The 15,656-nt window shown below is 39.4% G+C and overlaps 1 protein-coding gene across 1 annotated transcript in view; it reads left to right on the top strand.

The window, feature by feature from the left end:
- The first annotated feature begins 1,540 nt into the window (after positions 1-1,540).
- Positions 1,541-15,656, top strand: part of med13a (mediator complex subunit 13a) — a 99,957-nt gene continuing 85,841 nt past the window's right edge. Inside the window, 2 exon segments of the mRNA XM_042498730.1 lie at positions 1,541-2,136; positions 13,254-13,488. Of these exon segments, the coding sequence (XP_042354664.1) occupies positions 2,071-2,136; positions 13,254-13,488 (301 nt within the window). The 5' untranslated portion in view covers positions 1,541-2,070.

The raw sequence follows: 15,656 nt of genomic DNA, 5'->3' as shown, positions 1-15,656 counted from the left end.
CTATAAAAAAGTCTATACCATGATAAATTTGTAGAATATAGCTGTATTATAATCTTTAAGCTGCATATTTTTATTTTATTTTATGTATTTTCTTTTTTTCAGCATTTGCAAAAATGCGGGTGTGCAAAAGTATTAGTCATAAATCTTAAACAAAAATTGTAAGAAGATTATGAAAAGATACTAAAAAATACTATTAAATAATGACTGTATAATATAGCTGTTTTAGACTGCTAAAGCTGTACAATTTTTTTGTACTGATGTGGAAACAACTGTGTATTATTATTATATCATTATTCGTAATACATTAAAATTAAAATATGAAAAGATACTATGCATAACAAAAAATATAAATACGAAAAATATGTTTTTTCAAGATGTCCAAAAGTTCACCGTATAGCATTATTATAGCCTATTAGTCATAATATTTAAACAATTACAATAAAATAATGAAAATATACCATAACATACTAAATATGAATACAGTTTTAGACCAGGAAAGTTGTACATTTTTATGCAGGATGTGCCTAAATATTATAAGTAATGGTACTACAAGTATTTACAAATGTCTATATAGATATACTTGACACACAAACACATAATTACCAATTGTAAAAACAGTCATAAAACAATGGCAGCGAAAGTGCATTAATGTAATATATGGAATAAAAAAATTATGCATATTGCAAAATTAGTAGTGTTACACATCCATAGTGACGTGTATATGTCTATAAAAAAAACATATATGTAAAATGGGTTGCAGAGTCATTATGTGCTATGGTTGAGAGAGTGGACGGCCTTGGGGGATAAAAAAACAGTTCATCAGTCTGCTGGTTTGTGATTTCATTAATCTGTATTGTCTTCCTGAGAGCAGAAAGCAGAGGGTTAAATTATTGTTATTCTTATTACTGTATATGTTGTTCATTGTAACAATGCACACATATATATATATATTATTTTACACATACTAATTTTATAAATTGCATTGTACATCATCCATATTGCAATTTAAATATTTACATACTACTCATATTAAAGTATATTCTGTTGTGGTTATTACAGACATTTTACTCTGTTTAGTCTGTTTGTATAAATCATTACATTGCCCTTTTATTTTATTTAACTGTATTTGACTTGTTTATTTTGCAAGAGTTTGAAGCACACTTTCTGTAAATGTGTCAACATATGCACTTTTTAAATTTATGCATTACACATGGTTATTTCTTTTGATTTATTCACATACTAATGCTTATTGCTTATCACTGTACTTTACATTTTTGTATTTATTTATTTTATTTTAATTATTTTTTTTCTTTTTTACTTGCTGCAGTTCTCTATGCTGGCATCAGAGCGACTGCAAAGAACCACAACTTCCCCACGGGGATCAATAAAGTACTTAATTTCTGTATCTGATTTTCTGATGTGCTTTTATTTTGCCGGAAGTGTCGGCTGCTCTCTGACGTGTGTCCGCGTGCCTTCGGTTGCCTTGACGAAGCTTTGACCACGAATGAGCCAATAGGCTGTGGAAGGCAGAGTTGTCCCTGTGGCCGCCATTAAAGAAAGGAATCCATGAATTCAAATGGAAACCAACAGGAACCGAGGCTGAAATAATGACCGAAATAATCGTTAAAATATAGCCCGATGGCTCATTTCGAGAGGTTTTCACAGGATGTGTTTCGTTTTTAGACTAATTTTTGCGATGGAGGAGTGAGACAGGACGTCTTTATTTTTTTAAGCAGAGACCGTTTTAGGGCTAAGGGGGAGGGGGAGAGTTGCTCTCCTTTTCTTTTTGTTTTATGAACATTTTTCGCTTCCTTTTATCAGTTTTTACTGCGTGCTTTTGAGATGTCGACGTAAGGACCACACAGCCTCTTTTATTCGCTTTTTAGCTCCGGCAGGAGGGGGGTGAAACTGCAATCGGAAGGTTGTTGAATTCTCCAGCCAAATGTTACTAAAAAAATATTTCTCGCTGATTAACACATCTTTTTGAGAACACAAAATTTTTTCGCAAATTGTTCTTTTATTTTCCCGGGAAGTGAAACGATGGAGAGTTGGATCTCGCAGTGAAGAAGGATGAGTTCTTGTTATGTACCAAACGGGGCCAGCTTGGAGGATTGCCATTCCAATCTATTCTGTCTGGTAAGAGATTTAAAACTAAAGGAAAGCAGCCATTTTTAACTAGCTGAACGGGGGCTAAGCTAACGTTAGCCACACAGGCATCAGTTGATAGGAGCTTAGCTAGGCTTACGGCCCTGTCGAGCTGACATCATTTCAGGGCAACAAGGTATCGCTAATGTTGCTCTTGTTTTCACACTTTGTCACCTAGTGTGTTTATAATCACCTTTCTGCTGCATTTCAAATCTCCAAACAACTCGAGGTTAGCGCCACTGTTCATTTGCAACAACATATAGCAATAAATCATGCATTTTACTGTCAAACTGCCAGCGAGTTTACTTGTTGTAGCACTTTCTCCCTTTCGCCTCAACACCTTGTTTATTATTAACTTGCTATCTCCTCCGCGTTGCATTTCCACTATCAACCAAACATTCAGGGCTGTGAAATAGTGGTTTTTGCATAACACTGGCAACTCCTGCAGGGATTAATGGCAACTTGTATGTTTGCCTAGAAAGCTCCTTTTTTCTCTTGCATGAATTTCTTTGCAAATTATTTATGTAATATGTTATCATGTTTTTGTCAGTGGCTTAATCTTCTTGGACTTCATTTTCTAGTATTCACACCAACTAGGGCACAGGCCCCAGGCTGATTATATAATCTCTGGCATGCATTCCTGGGCATTACAAACATTAGGTGACTACATATCTAAGCTGCACTTTCTACTACTATAAACTACACTACAAATTGGGGGTGAAGCATATAATGCATGCCCCTGCTTGTGCGTCTCTCATCATATCATGTTGTCAGTGGTTGACATTACCCTAAATAGTTGTGGTTGTGCTGCTACCCACTCGGAGTTCATGGGTATTTTTTAAAATCCCCTGTGAGATAAATAGCATTGTAAAAAGCAGTGAGCATCCACAATAATCTCTGCAGTGTATGCAGGGGTGTTGCATGAGTTGCACCTCTGGCTCTACAATCAAGAACATGGTCTGGATGTGTTTGTTGTTGCAGTTAATTGGCTTGTCAGCAGGCTTAACTACACCTTGACTTGTAGGTGAGTGTAATGCTGCCTACACCAGCTCTTCTTAACATGCTGCTGAAGTTGGAGGTGTGATATGTCAAATGCAAAATTGAAAGAAAAAGTGCTTTGTGGTGCAGTGCCACACAGAACATTGATAATTGATGTATTTGCAAGAAAGTGTTATTAAAAGTTAATAAATGAGAGTAGAACTGCATCAGTAGCAATGCTGAAAATGTAGTATAATAACAAGATAGTGAAATACTACACTGCTTTTGCCACAAATTGACACCGCTACCAAACTGTCCGCCCCCCTAAAGGTAACATTTCATTGCAGAAAATCCCCACTCTCTCTCAATACTACTTAGCGGGGTCGATTGTGTGCGGCTGAACTCGTAATTACAATGTTTACGACAGCACTTGAAGGCAGCGTTAGCTACAGTGGACAGGCGAGGTAGAGGCTGGTAGTTGTGGTGGTGCTGTGCCTGTCTGGCTGACATTTTCCTGCACACTGAGACTAAGCATAACACCACTGCTGTTATGACTCACTCGCTGAACAGACTCCACTTTGTGGTTTTATGGTGAAAGAATGCGAATACATTGTGGTACTTTTTCCCTTGTCGTTTTTCAGTGGATAGTTTTCAGTCTGGAGTACTTTTTGCTTACTCTTTTTTTATTTTTATGCATTTTAAAGTGGGCTTATTGGGATTAACTTGGTGGGTAAATTCAGTGTCTGTACTGCTATGTATGCATGTAGCTGGCTTTTTGTGACATTTGTAGTTCGCGCTTCTGTGCATCTTTAAGAAAACACTTTGCAAAAGCCTTCTGTCTGGTGATAGCATCTCCTAAATTAACAAGAGCTGTGTGTAAAATGAAACTGATATAATTTGCATTCTCCTCAACCAACACTGCAAAATACACACTTGCTAGTTTCATGTTTGCCCATGACAGACAGGAAAAGAGACTTTGTAGAAGAGGAGCATCTGTGACATGATTTGAGCAGCCTCACCTGTTGCTCGTCTCATATCTTGAAAGGCAGGAAGGCAGCTGTTTGAACACAGTGTTCCCTACTGAGACCCAGAGCCCTAAAGTGGCCAGAGGGAAGGTGAGCAGCTGGCAAAATCAGGGGTCGTAACCCCCCCAAAGTACGTGTCACCTCAGGAAAACTTCCTGCTTGTATCCAGTAGCTTTGGCTTTATATTCCCTCCGGTGTGATTTTTGGCTTTGGCATATGAAAGATAAAACTCCTCATGACCCACAAGAAGCTCACAAACTTGAGCATTTCGTAAAACACAGGTAGGAGGAAAAACTTGTAGATTCATAGCAGGCACACTTGTGCACACAGCCTGGAAAGCATGAATGTTGGAAGGAAATAGAGAGATATCTGTGGCACGCTCTGTTTTTGCACACAGGCTGCTGCTAATTTATTTTGAAAGGACAGACAGAACAGCTGCAGAAGGCACATTTATCCTTGATAGAGCAGTCTGCCTCTTGGATATTGTTGATGAGGAGTGGAGTACTGACGTGTTCAGTCTTTGACAGAGGGGCTATTCAGTTCTGCCTCTTCAGGCTCAGGAATATTTAAGGACAGAAGTAATATTTTGTCTGCAGTCCACAGTTTTAGTACACAGTGTATTTTGTGCAAATTCTAAAACAGAACAGAAGGGACTAACAGTGGGACTTTATGTTTTTGAATTGTAACTTAACTAACTCTAATGCCAGTTTAATCTTAAGCTCAGGGTTCACAGTGTCATAGGAAACCTGGAAAAGTCATGAAACTTGACAATCACCTTTTCAGGCCTGGAAAAGTCATGGAATAAGTGAAAATCTTTGAAATTTTTGTGACAGAATTTTCTCGCGCTCTACCTGACTCAGGTTCAAATATATCAATCGAATTGTATTTGACTGTAGGAATATTCAACGATTCGTTTTGTTTTCCATACAAAGTTTTGAAGTATTAACGGGCTCCGCAGGACGTTCAGCATGACTGCAGCATTCACATCATACAGTTAACAAGCTAACAGCGCTAACAACGGATTGCAACTGCCCAACAATATCTTTTCCTAACACTAAACATGTGCATCAGAGCCGTCCTGCCGGCAGTCCCCTTTATTCAGACACTGTCTCCACGCTGTTTCTACCTTTCTCTCCTTTCTGTAATTGCACCTTTTATACAGAACAGCGCGGGGGGAGAACAGCGTGATATTCCCGCCTTGAACAAGCAGTGTAAAAGGCAATCAAAAGACACAGCTCAGCGCAGTGCAGCGCAGTTGGCTTTAATTTAATTTTCTCTGGTGAGTGTGTTTAGAAACAGTTACAGACAGTCCTGTATGGTATGCCTTTTCAATGTTTTACAGAAATCAGCTAAAAAATCAGTTAATGTAGTTTTTTATTGGGATGGAATTGCAGAAGATGCATTGTTTTTGCTAGAGTTAATTGCAGGACAGATGTTTCTTATAATGCCTGCGTCTGTCTATGTTTTTCTTTTTTCTTTTTTCAAATGTTGCCACCCAGCAGGGCTTCACAAACCTTAACAAATCATCTCCGTGACCAGCTGATAATGTGCAAAGACAAATGTTTCAGCAGGGACATTTAGTTTTGTTTTCTTGTTTGCAGACTCATAAATTACAGGCACATTTTCAGTCTTCTTCAATAGCTGCATCCACTATGAATCAGCAGTGCTTATACTTAGCTTATTTCCTGTGTAAACAAAACAGATTCAGCTTGAAGTCTCACAGGAAGAGACCTGTTCTACTGAAAGTGACTCCAGACATTTTTGTCTAATTCTCCCAATTAAGCAGGTTTAGACGTGTGTCATTATAAAGAAGTCATCCAGCTCTGGAGTTTCTCTAGATGTTCTCTTTTCTCAAACACGTAATCATACTGTATATTTGGTATGACTTCTGGCTGACCAAAACTCCCACAAAGACCATGTGGTCACTTTAAAACTTTATTCACACAGTACTGGGTTCAGCGTCTCACTGGAGGTGTGAGGACTTGAGTAAAACTTGTTGGCCTTTTTCTCTCTAAGCAGTGCAGAAGAGGAAAAACCGCTCTGTCAGTGAGCATTTTTCCACTCCACACTGCAGCTGGTCAACATCATGTCAGGGTTTTTCCTGGGTCAAAGTGAGGCGGAGGTGGTACCATCCTGATCATGTGCACACACGTGCATGTGTTGGTTTCACCTGACTTAAGCACCATTTATGTTAAGAGTCCAAATAATGGTGTGTTTGAAGTGATTTTGGTTATTGGATCTGCAAACGTACATTTTTGCAAATTAAGTGTTGTACTATAATAACCAGGAGACCACTGATGTGTGAAGGGATTTTGGGAATGCTACGCTGTATATGAGTGAAGTTGTTTACTATTTTTGTAGTAGGGCATCTCTTTTTGGTGTTGCAGTTTGTAGATGGTCCCTGCGCTCTTATTTCAGAGGCGGCTGCACAGAGAGAGTGATGTTATTGTTGAACTCGGAGGACCTAGGTTGTAGCTTGTTGTCTACTTAACTACAGTTCAAAAGAGGTGTTGTTTGGGTTTAAATGTTTTACTTGTGAGTTATTGATCAGGTTTGAATCTGTGTTAATCTCTCCAACTTCACTGAACTTAAAAAACTGAGTTTACAAATGCAGACTGTCATTTCCAACGCTGTTTGTAAGTGTCAGCTGGTGATATAAAATTATATGAAGACATCGAACTGCATGAAAGAGGACACTAGTAACGACCTCATTGGCTTTCTTTTTCGTTCATAGGGCTGGTACCAGGTAGGGATGTGGGATGTGATAGTGTATCCACTCTCCCAAAACATCAACTTTCAGTTCTTTTAAATTTATTTTCCTAATTTGTTTCACTAAAGAATCCTGCAGTTATGTATTTATTTTTTTTTACTTTTTCATGCATTTTGTTGTGTGCTTTATAATTGTAGAGTGCCTCTAAAATCAGATTTAAGAAAAATCACAATATATAATAATATATTGAATTGTAACCACTGCAGCATGATATGTATGGTATTGTCAGATTCTTGTTAATACACAGCCTTTGCAGAAAAAAAGACAGATGACTTTTTTTTTCTTTTCTTGGGCAGTTTTGGCAACGCCCTTCTCGCAATTATCGTGGTTGTCTATGCAGGAAAATCCCTGCATGTATTGCATAGATTGTCATTGCATTGTAACAAATATTTGCAACACTTCTTCTATTTTTCAGTGGAATCAAACCGAGTTGCACTAGCAAATGCAAAATATTGATCAAACTAAGTGTAAAACTATGCAGAATAGATTTTTGTCACTGATAGCACTTAGTGGTTGTAATAATATATAAATAATATTATAATTATTAACACTGAAGACCCAAAATACTGTCCACATTACTTATTTAAATGTATCTTTAAAATAATTGTGTTGTGCAGAGAAATGATCATAAACAACTGAAGTGTCTGTGGCAGTTTACTGATGTAGCTTGTGTTATGTTAGATATTGAGGGTGGAGAGTTAACACAATGCACACACAACAAGTCATTAATTACTGAGGAAAACTGTTGACATAAACACACAACATTTACTTTTTCCTGTATACCTCAGTCGCTGTAGTGAAGGTTTGTTTTTTGCCGTATTATTTATTCTAAAGGACATATAATATATTCAGTTGCCTGCTTGGCTGAGAAACTGCAGCAGAGATGCAAACAACCGGATGGTGACAGAGAGAGTCGCAGAAGAGGTGATGAATAGAACCGTGATGTAAGATGAAGAGTATAACCTTCTGCTCGTGTAGGCTGTTGTATTTCATTCACACATTAACAGCGCAGCAGCAGCATTAACCAGAATGCTAGCTGTGGCTGCTAATACGTAAGCTAAATCTCACAGAGGAACCAGGTCAGAGTATTTGTGCCCACACAGGATGTGGTCAGCCGGTTCAAGTTGCCCTGTGTGTACACTTGTACCACAGTAACTGTGGTCAGTAATAAGAAGCATGCCAGTAATTTCTCTGCATGCCATATTAAAAGTCACCTGACTCCAGGGTGACTGTTAATTAAGCTATTTAACCTTCTCATGACCACACGTGCATATGGTTGCTTGTTTGCTTGAAGATGTAGAATGCCTTATGACTCTGTTGCTTTTTGTGAATGATCTGTGCAACAGTTTAAACCTGTTTGGCAGCTGAGAAAGCCATCAAATATTTGTATTGTTACTTTTGAATAACTTGCAGTTAATTGATAATCTTCAAACTTCTTTATCTCATTTTCAGCAGTAACTGTAATGTATGAACAGTTAAACATGGTGGCTGACGTTTCTACTGTGCATATATTTTGTACAATGTTGCTTTGCTGGCATCTTTAGCCTCATTTCCATTGCACAAAAAAAACTGATAACACCTGTTAACATCTGGCTTTTCGCTGCTATGAGAATGTGTACAATTGACATTCACACCTGGGTTAAATGACTCTGCAGTAGACACGGGTTTTTATCGCCTCTGGCTCCGATTGGCATTGATGGGAATACAACAACTGGGTGAACACGGTAATTTCAGCCCCTTAACCGGCGAACTGCAATGATGCACTATCATCAATTACCGTCCATCTCCTCATAAGCAGCATTTACCCGCTGGACGGAAAGGGGAATATGATAGGCCAAAACTACCAGCACGGAGGCTAAACACTAGACACGTTTACACGGAGCCTACTGATCTGATTAGAATAGGTTTAAAAGCCCAAACAGATTAAACATGATCCATATAAACACCTCAGTCAGCTTAAACAAACCCAAACCGATTCACATTTCAATTGGTTGCCAACGGCTAGTTTAAACCTTTTCACAAACAGATCAAAAGAAAATGTGTATCACGTAAACGATGAAGCTGAATCATCTCTGGCTGCGTTCTTTCTGCACATGCTGTGTTCTCCTGTTTATTGCCTCCAGAAGAAGTATGTTGGTATCACGCTGTAGCTTACGTTAGAGCATCAAAACAACCGAAAATACTGCGCTCAACAGATAATACATCAAAATGTATCAGTTCTTCATTATATTTTTCACGCAAGAAAATACACTAGTTGCATGTGAGAAGTGTCAGCTGCGTGTGTCTCATAGTCAGTGTGAGAGTTGTTAGCCCTGTCAAGTCACTATTATGTGTCGACGCACGTAAGCACTAGATTGTATTAGAGGACACCCCATGTAAACAGTTGACCTGAAATCTTCAGACTGATTTCAACCAGATTGAGAAAAAGCGTGCGTGTTAATGCAGCTACTGTACTGCTGTGGACGGGGGATGCAGCAAAATGTGTTTTATTTGTTTAAGTATGTATTTCAGTATATATAAGTAATATTGTCTTTGCTTTCTCTTATACATTAACCAGTCGAGGCAGAGGTCGACCACAACACTCTTGTTCTGTGGAGTAAAATTTGTGGTTTTGTCAGCGGAGTCTGGTTGCTTTGAAATAACTGCTTCAGTTCTTCATCTCAAAGGGCTGTGTGATGGTAAAGCGATGAAAATATTCTAAATATATTGCACATTTAAACTGATATTGATTCTTTTTTAGGTGGGCCTTCTTGAGGTTGCTTAAAACTAAACTGATCACATTTTATGTACTAAAGGTGATTTTCGACCCAGAAATTATTATGATTCGGTCCGTATACCATCATATCGCCCAACCCTCTAACAGACTAATGATTAATTATGTAATTGCTTCAGAAGAGATTGTAACTGCTGCTGTACTCAGGTTTGGTTTGAGACTGCATCAAGAGTAGTTTGCATTTATTTCCTTTTGTTCTAGTAGATAACGTTTACATAGAAAAGGTAAAGGTAAATGTAAAGCAAGTCATCAAGTGTTTGACAATTTCTTTTGCTTAATGTTTTTCAGTCAGTACATTTCCTCTTTGTTTGTCTCCTTGTTTGTCTGATCATTTCTGTTTTCTTTTGTTCATCACCAAAATAAATTTCCAAATCAAATGAATGGAAATAGTAAATGTAAATAAAGTATTTTGAGGTAGTGCAGACGTGGCTACAAAAGGGCAAGAGTTCCCGAAACACTTATTTGAATAGGAGTCAAGTAATTCAAAGCCTTGACACCAGCTTGATGCCTGTCTGTCTGCGCGCAGTCCATAACCTAAAAGTGTGAAACCAATATCTACGAGGAGGAGAGGCCCATAATAAAATCTTTGAGGCACTTACGAACAAAACCTTTTACACAACGAAACACACAATGCCATTGGGGACTGGCCATGGTCAGTAAGATGACGGGGGTGTCTGCTTGCTAATTGCCTATCTGTTCGGCCGATGATCTGGTTTCACAGTCAACCGTTGTCCCCTCCCTCCCTTTGCATTGTGTGCACAGATGTTTCCTAGTGAGATGCAGGTGTAGTGCGCTGCTTCTCACACTCCAGCAGCAGGAAGGAGCAGCCTAACTGCTGCAGCTCTGCCGTTACACACAGACCTAGCTCTGCTGTTCGCACCTTGGAGCTCTGTCCTCTGCATGCGTAGCGGCTTTTGAATTCCTGAGGTCGAGCATCAGAGAACGTGATGTTTTGATCATGCCTCCCGACAACTGCTGCGTTAAGTTATGATGACACATTGAGCTTTTGTATGCGCGCCAGCCACTTTTCTCTTTAAAGTTAGTGGTGGAGAACAAATTAAACACATGCTTTCTGTTTATTGATGAAGTGTATACTTCATAATTGTTGAATAAAAAGCTTGCCTGTTTGCTGCTGTGGTGTTAAAGCTCTCGAGGTGAAAGAATTTACCCTGCAGAGATTAAAAGTGGCTCATCAGTGGGATATGCAGTATTACTGCAGTTTTAATGTTTTTTGTTGTGTTTTTTAGTCCTGATTTTAAGTAAGCTTTATTGTTAGACCATTATTAGGTATAAAGTGCTGCATGCGTGGGTTTTTTTCTTTTGGTTGGCCAACGTGGAAGTTTGCTTCACTCTGGTTCCCTCATCAAAAAGCCGATGGGATTTTCCAATTGGATTTTTGGAATATTGCAAAAAAATACGCTCTGTAGCAAACAAACGTTTATGATACTTACACATTTCGTTTAATAAGATAATCTTCACAAACGGACACGACTTTTATGATTGATGAGGACTAAACAGAGTCACCAGAAATAAAAAAATAGTGTTAGCCTATAAACGAACTACACTACTTTTGCATGACTTCACGTCGCCACCACAACGAGGCTGTAACGCCGCGTTCAGCGTTATGACGTTCTGTAGTCTCATCCGGCCACTTTGGCATTCATGAATATTTGAACGTGTCATTGTCTAACGTAATGATCAGCTTTAATCGGTATTTGAAAACATTTTCACTGCAGTCACACTCACTTAGCCTTTCTATAAGAATTTTATTGCTTACCACAATTCCCATCATGCCTGGTGCTGGACTGAGTAGTTTTTTAGTTTGCATTTAGGTTTGCTGTTCCGAAAACACAAATGTTACTTTTTCTCAGTGTTTATAATGTCTGTTTAGAGCTTGATGGTGTATGATGGTTATTGTTATCTTTGTGTTGGTTTATTGTTTACACCATTAGTGAATTTTAGGGATGCAATATATTCGATTTTTTGTTGATATCCGATATGTTGATATGTAACATTTCATTTGGCCGAAAACTGAATCCGATATCAATATATTCACTTTTTCCCCATCTAATTTTAGTGATCATCAAGTCTTCTCTTCTTATGCTTCCTTTGTAAAGCCTCAAGGAGCTATAATTATTTATTCATTTTTAATTTAAAATTTCACTTTTCACTTTTTTAAAAAAAAATGTTGCTGGTAACTTTCTGTATATGATGTTAAAAGTCTCAGTTCTGCTTAAACATTTGCTAAAGACATTTAAACAAAGTTTTGTTTTGGAGTTTGTTATGTTCCATATTCTAAATATTGACAAAGATTTTCATTTTAATTGTCAATGCATATCGGTTCAAAATATTGGTTATTTGCCTCATTAACTACTCATAATTAGTATCGTTAGCATCCCTGAAAAACCAATATTGGGTAACCTCTCATTTTTAACAGGTTCATTAATGATTTGTCCACCCGTGTGTGTTCACTCTCGCTCACTAACCTGTTGTGATCCAGCTCTGCTCCAGCTGACGCCACACAACGCTCTGTTTTGACAGTCCTCAACCCCTTTCCCCACCATCACTACTAACACCACAAATCTCCCAGCTTCCTCCTAGCCATGCGAAAGACCACTGCCTCGCCACAACCACGGGTAATCACTTGTTCAGGCTCAGCGCCTCTGCACTTGAGTTAAGATATCCCCTGAATTGTAATGGATTAATTGGTTGAATATACAGAGGGACGGCTTGCCAAGTCAGCCTGAACGGAATAGGGCTAAACGGCATGAAAATGAACAGTCCGTGTTCGCACAGATTACTTGAAATGTCTACAAGGATAGATAGAGGACTGAGATTGCCGGCAGAAATGGGGATGTGTGCCTAAGGCGTCGTGGTAGTTAGTGTGTGTCTGCGTGCATGTGTTTAGGTCGACATGGGTAGTCTGTCGGCGCTTGGATGATAAGCAGCAGTGCTAGCTAGCAGTGGAGCGTAATGTTCCTGCTTTAACACTTAATAACCCCGCCAGTGATTTACTGCCTATGAGGCTTTTTCCTGTGTGTTTTGTTCTCTCCATAAAAGCCAGACAGCGTTTATAGAAAGGCAAAGCACCCCGCCCCCCCAGCACTCACCAATAATGAGGATTAAGGTGGTGAGACCACATTTACCAGCATTAGTTTTTTCCTATTTGTGTTTCGAACATGTTGTTCATGGTGATATTGAAAGCACCTGAAGCACAAGTACACGGTTCTTTGCAGAAACAATCAAATGTCCCTATATTTTAGGGCAATTTCTCCTTTGTTATGAACACTATGGTGCTCTGTTTTCTTGTAATCTTTTGTGTGTCTTTCTAGCTTTCAATCTGCCTTTTTCTCTCTGTTTTGCCCCCAGTTTTGACAGCCTGGGTGTCTTGTTGTCAGGAGGAGTTGGTGGTTGAACTGCCCCATAAAAGAGGATTAATACCTCCTCTTTACACTGTGCTCAGCACATGTTTACGCCGAGGTGCTGAGTAGATCCTGAAGCAGCGACTCTGCACACTGACAGTCTCTCTCTCTCCCTTTCTCCCCCCTCCCTTGTCTTGCAGGCTGACTTGACAGGGATCAAATGGAAGAGGTTCGTGTGGCAGGGTCCCACCTCTGCGCCCATCCTCTTTCCAGTAACGGAGGAGGACCCCATCCTATGCAGCTTCAGCCGCTGCCTGAAGGCCGACGTGCTCAGCGTATGGCGGCGCAGTCAGCGGCAGGGGCGGAGGGAGCTCTGGCTCTTCTGGTGGGGGGACGACCCCAACTTCGCAGATCTCATCCACCACGAGCTTGCAGGTGGGGGCCCCTTGGCATACACACAAGGGCATGTTATTTGGAACAAGCAGTGCATGTTTTAATAAGCTGTGCAGGTAGATCCTCATTATGCTGCTTTCTCTCTGCGTGGAGGTCAGAGGTCAGGGTCAGATACTCAACAACACCCACAGTGCTTGTTGGATTCAGTGGTAGAGTCCAAGGGAACAGGGAGAGAGCCTCCTGACCCAGAGGTGGTTCAATTCACCCTGATGCTGCATGATAGTTAGTAAGGCTGCACTGTATAGTTAAAAGCTTCATTCACAGTGTTGGCATTTTAATTCTGAATCAACAATCGAATGCTGCACAGCTTCTTTTTTTTCTCGCTGTTTATTCTGTTTTAACTTGGTATTTCTGCACAGTTGCAGCTAAAGATGAGGCTGCACTAAAATTAATTGTTGAAGTTCTTTTTTCTGACCCGTGTGATCCAAACATTTGCAATAATTGTAAAGCCCGTAAATCAAAATTTAGTGGAAAAATAAGATGGATGTAATGGTTTAAAAATTCAAGTGTTTTTAATCAAACACATTATGCTTCAATTTTTGTTAAGCATTATTGTGGTCAAAACAGCACCATTAATAAGAAAACTTAAGTTGTTAAAGAACATTTATTTAATATAAAAGGAGAACAAATTTAATTTGATTAATCACTTTATTTATTTTTTACTGGTGACGATGTCGTAAAAACAGGGTGTATGTTCGTCCTAAACAGTTTTAAAATGTCCTAATTCAATTTTATAAATATTAGGCCGTAAAAGTCATTGTATAGTCCTATATTTCAATTTGCAAAATCGTTATTGCCACAAACATTTTATCTAATAGCAATATCAATTTCCAAAAAATTTGATTAGAAATGATCTTGAAAAGGTCTTAAAAGCATTAAATGTGTACCTGTAGACACCCTGCATAAAATAAAACAGACAGACATTCAGAGTTTCATTTGAAAAAAAAAAAGACTCTCAGTACAGCCCTGTTAAGCAGACCGTCATCCAAGTTAGTTTTCTTTTTGTTTTGACAAATTAGATGATTAGGAGAGAAGGACGACTGCTATTCTGTGTCTGAGTCTGCTCTGGCAAGAAAAATAATCTGAGTATGATATTCACCTCCACTACTGATGCACCTTTTGTTGAATTCATTCAAGGTTATAAAGCTAAAAGAGTGATGGCTGTAAGAGATAACGGGAAGTGTGGAGGGCTCGCAGCTTTTGTAGGAGAAGCACTTGAACATCGATCACCCTGTCAAGATACGTTATTGGCTCTACAATGAAAAATGATACAGATTTCACTGCTTGATTGTCAGGTAGGCACAGAGGGAGGTACCCTGTGAGTGAGAGCCTCGGGGAAGTGTTAAAATCTGTGTAATCTGATACCTCCCTAATACCCTCCGCTGACTGATAAGCTAGTGCCAACACCTGTAGGGTTACTCCCTCTCCCTGGAGACACTGGGCATCACGCTGTCTCATTATTTCCTGTGTGTTTTCAGAGAGGGTTATCATATCTAAGTGGCCGCTGCCCTACAGATGAAGCATTTTATTTTGACGAGGTAGATCAAGTAATTTTAATGTCACAAGGCGCCATTCCACAGAGGATGTAGAAAAAGGTAACTGAGCTCCGGTTATAACTCGAATGAAAAACACAGCGTGCAAGAGCAGCCGTGCAGAAACGAGGCAAATGCATCCACCCCCCGCTTTCTTCTTTTCCCTCTTTGGTAACGGCAACATTAGCGGCGGAAGATGGAAAAGGCCATCTTTATTCATGCTCTCTGCCATGTAGATTGAACTTTGGAGTCCGAGCCAAGCGCAGCCCGTCTGTGACCCTCCTTCATTATGGGACATTGTGCCTGAAGTGGACGCAAAATGGGAGCTGAAGGCTACGATGGGCAGCTCATTCAGGCCTAACGGGTCCTGGTAATTACCTGGAGCGTCTGGCTCAGGCCCTCTAATAGAGTGTGCTACATTTCAAGTAGGAGGGGGTGGTATGGAGAATCTATATTTGGAAATTGTTGGAGTCACTGCTGTTTTCTTGTGCTGGCTTTGGGGGGATTGAATTTGTTTGTATTTCAAGAGATAGAAATTATATAATTGAATATTGACCAGAAAATCTGCGCTGCATTTTCCCTCCAGGTATTTCAAAACAAACAATGAATCATGTTTGT

This window comes from Plectropomus leopardus, chromosome 13, assembly GCF_008729295.1.
Source record: "Plectropomus leopardus isolate mb chromosome 13, YSFRI_Pleo_2.0, whole genome shotgun sequence".
Lineage (NCBI taxonomy): Eukaryota > Metazoa > Chordata > Actinopteri > Perciformes > Serranidae > Plectropomus > Plectropomus leopardus.
This window is presented reverse-complemented; position numbering and strand designations above follow the sequence as displayed.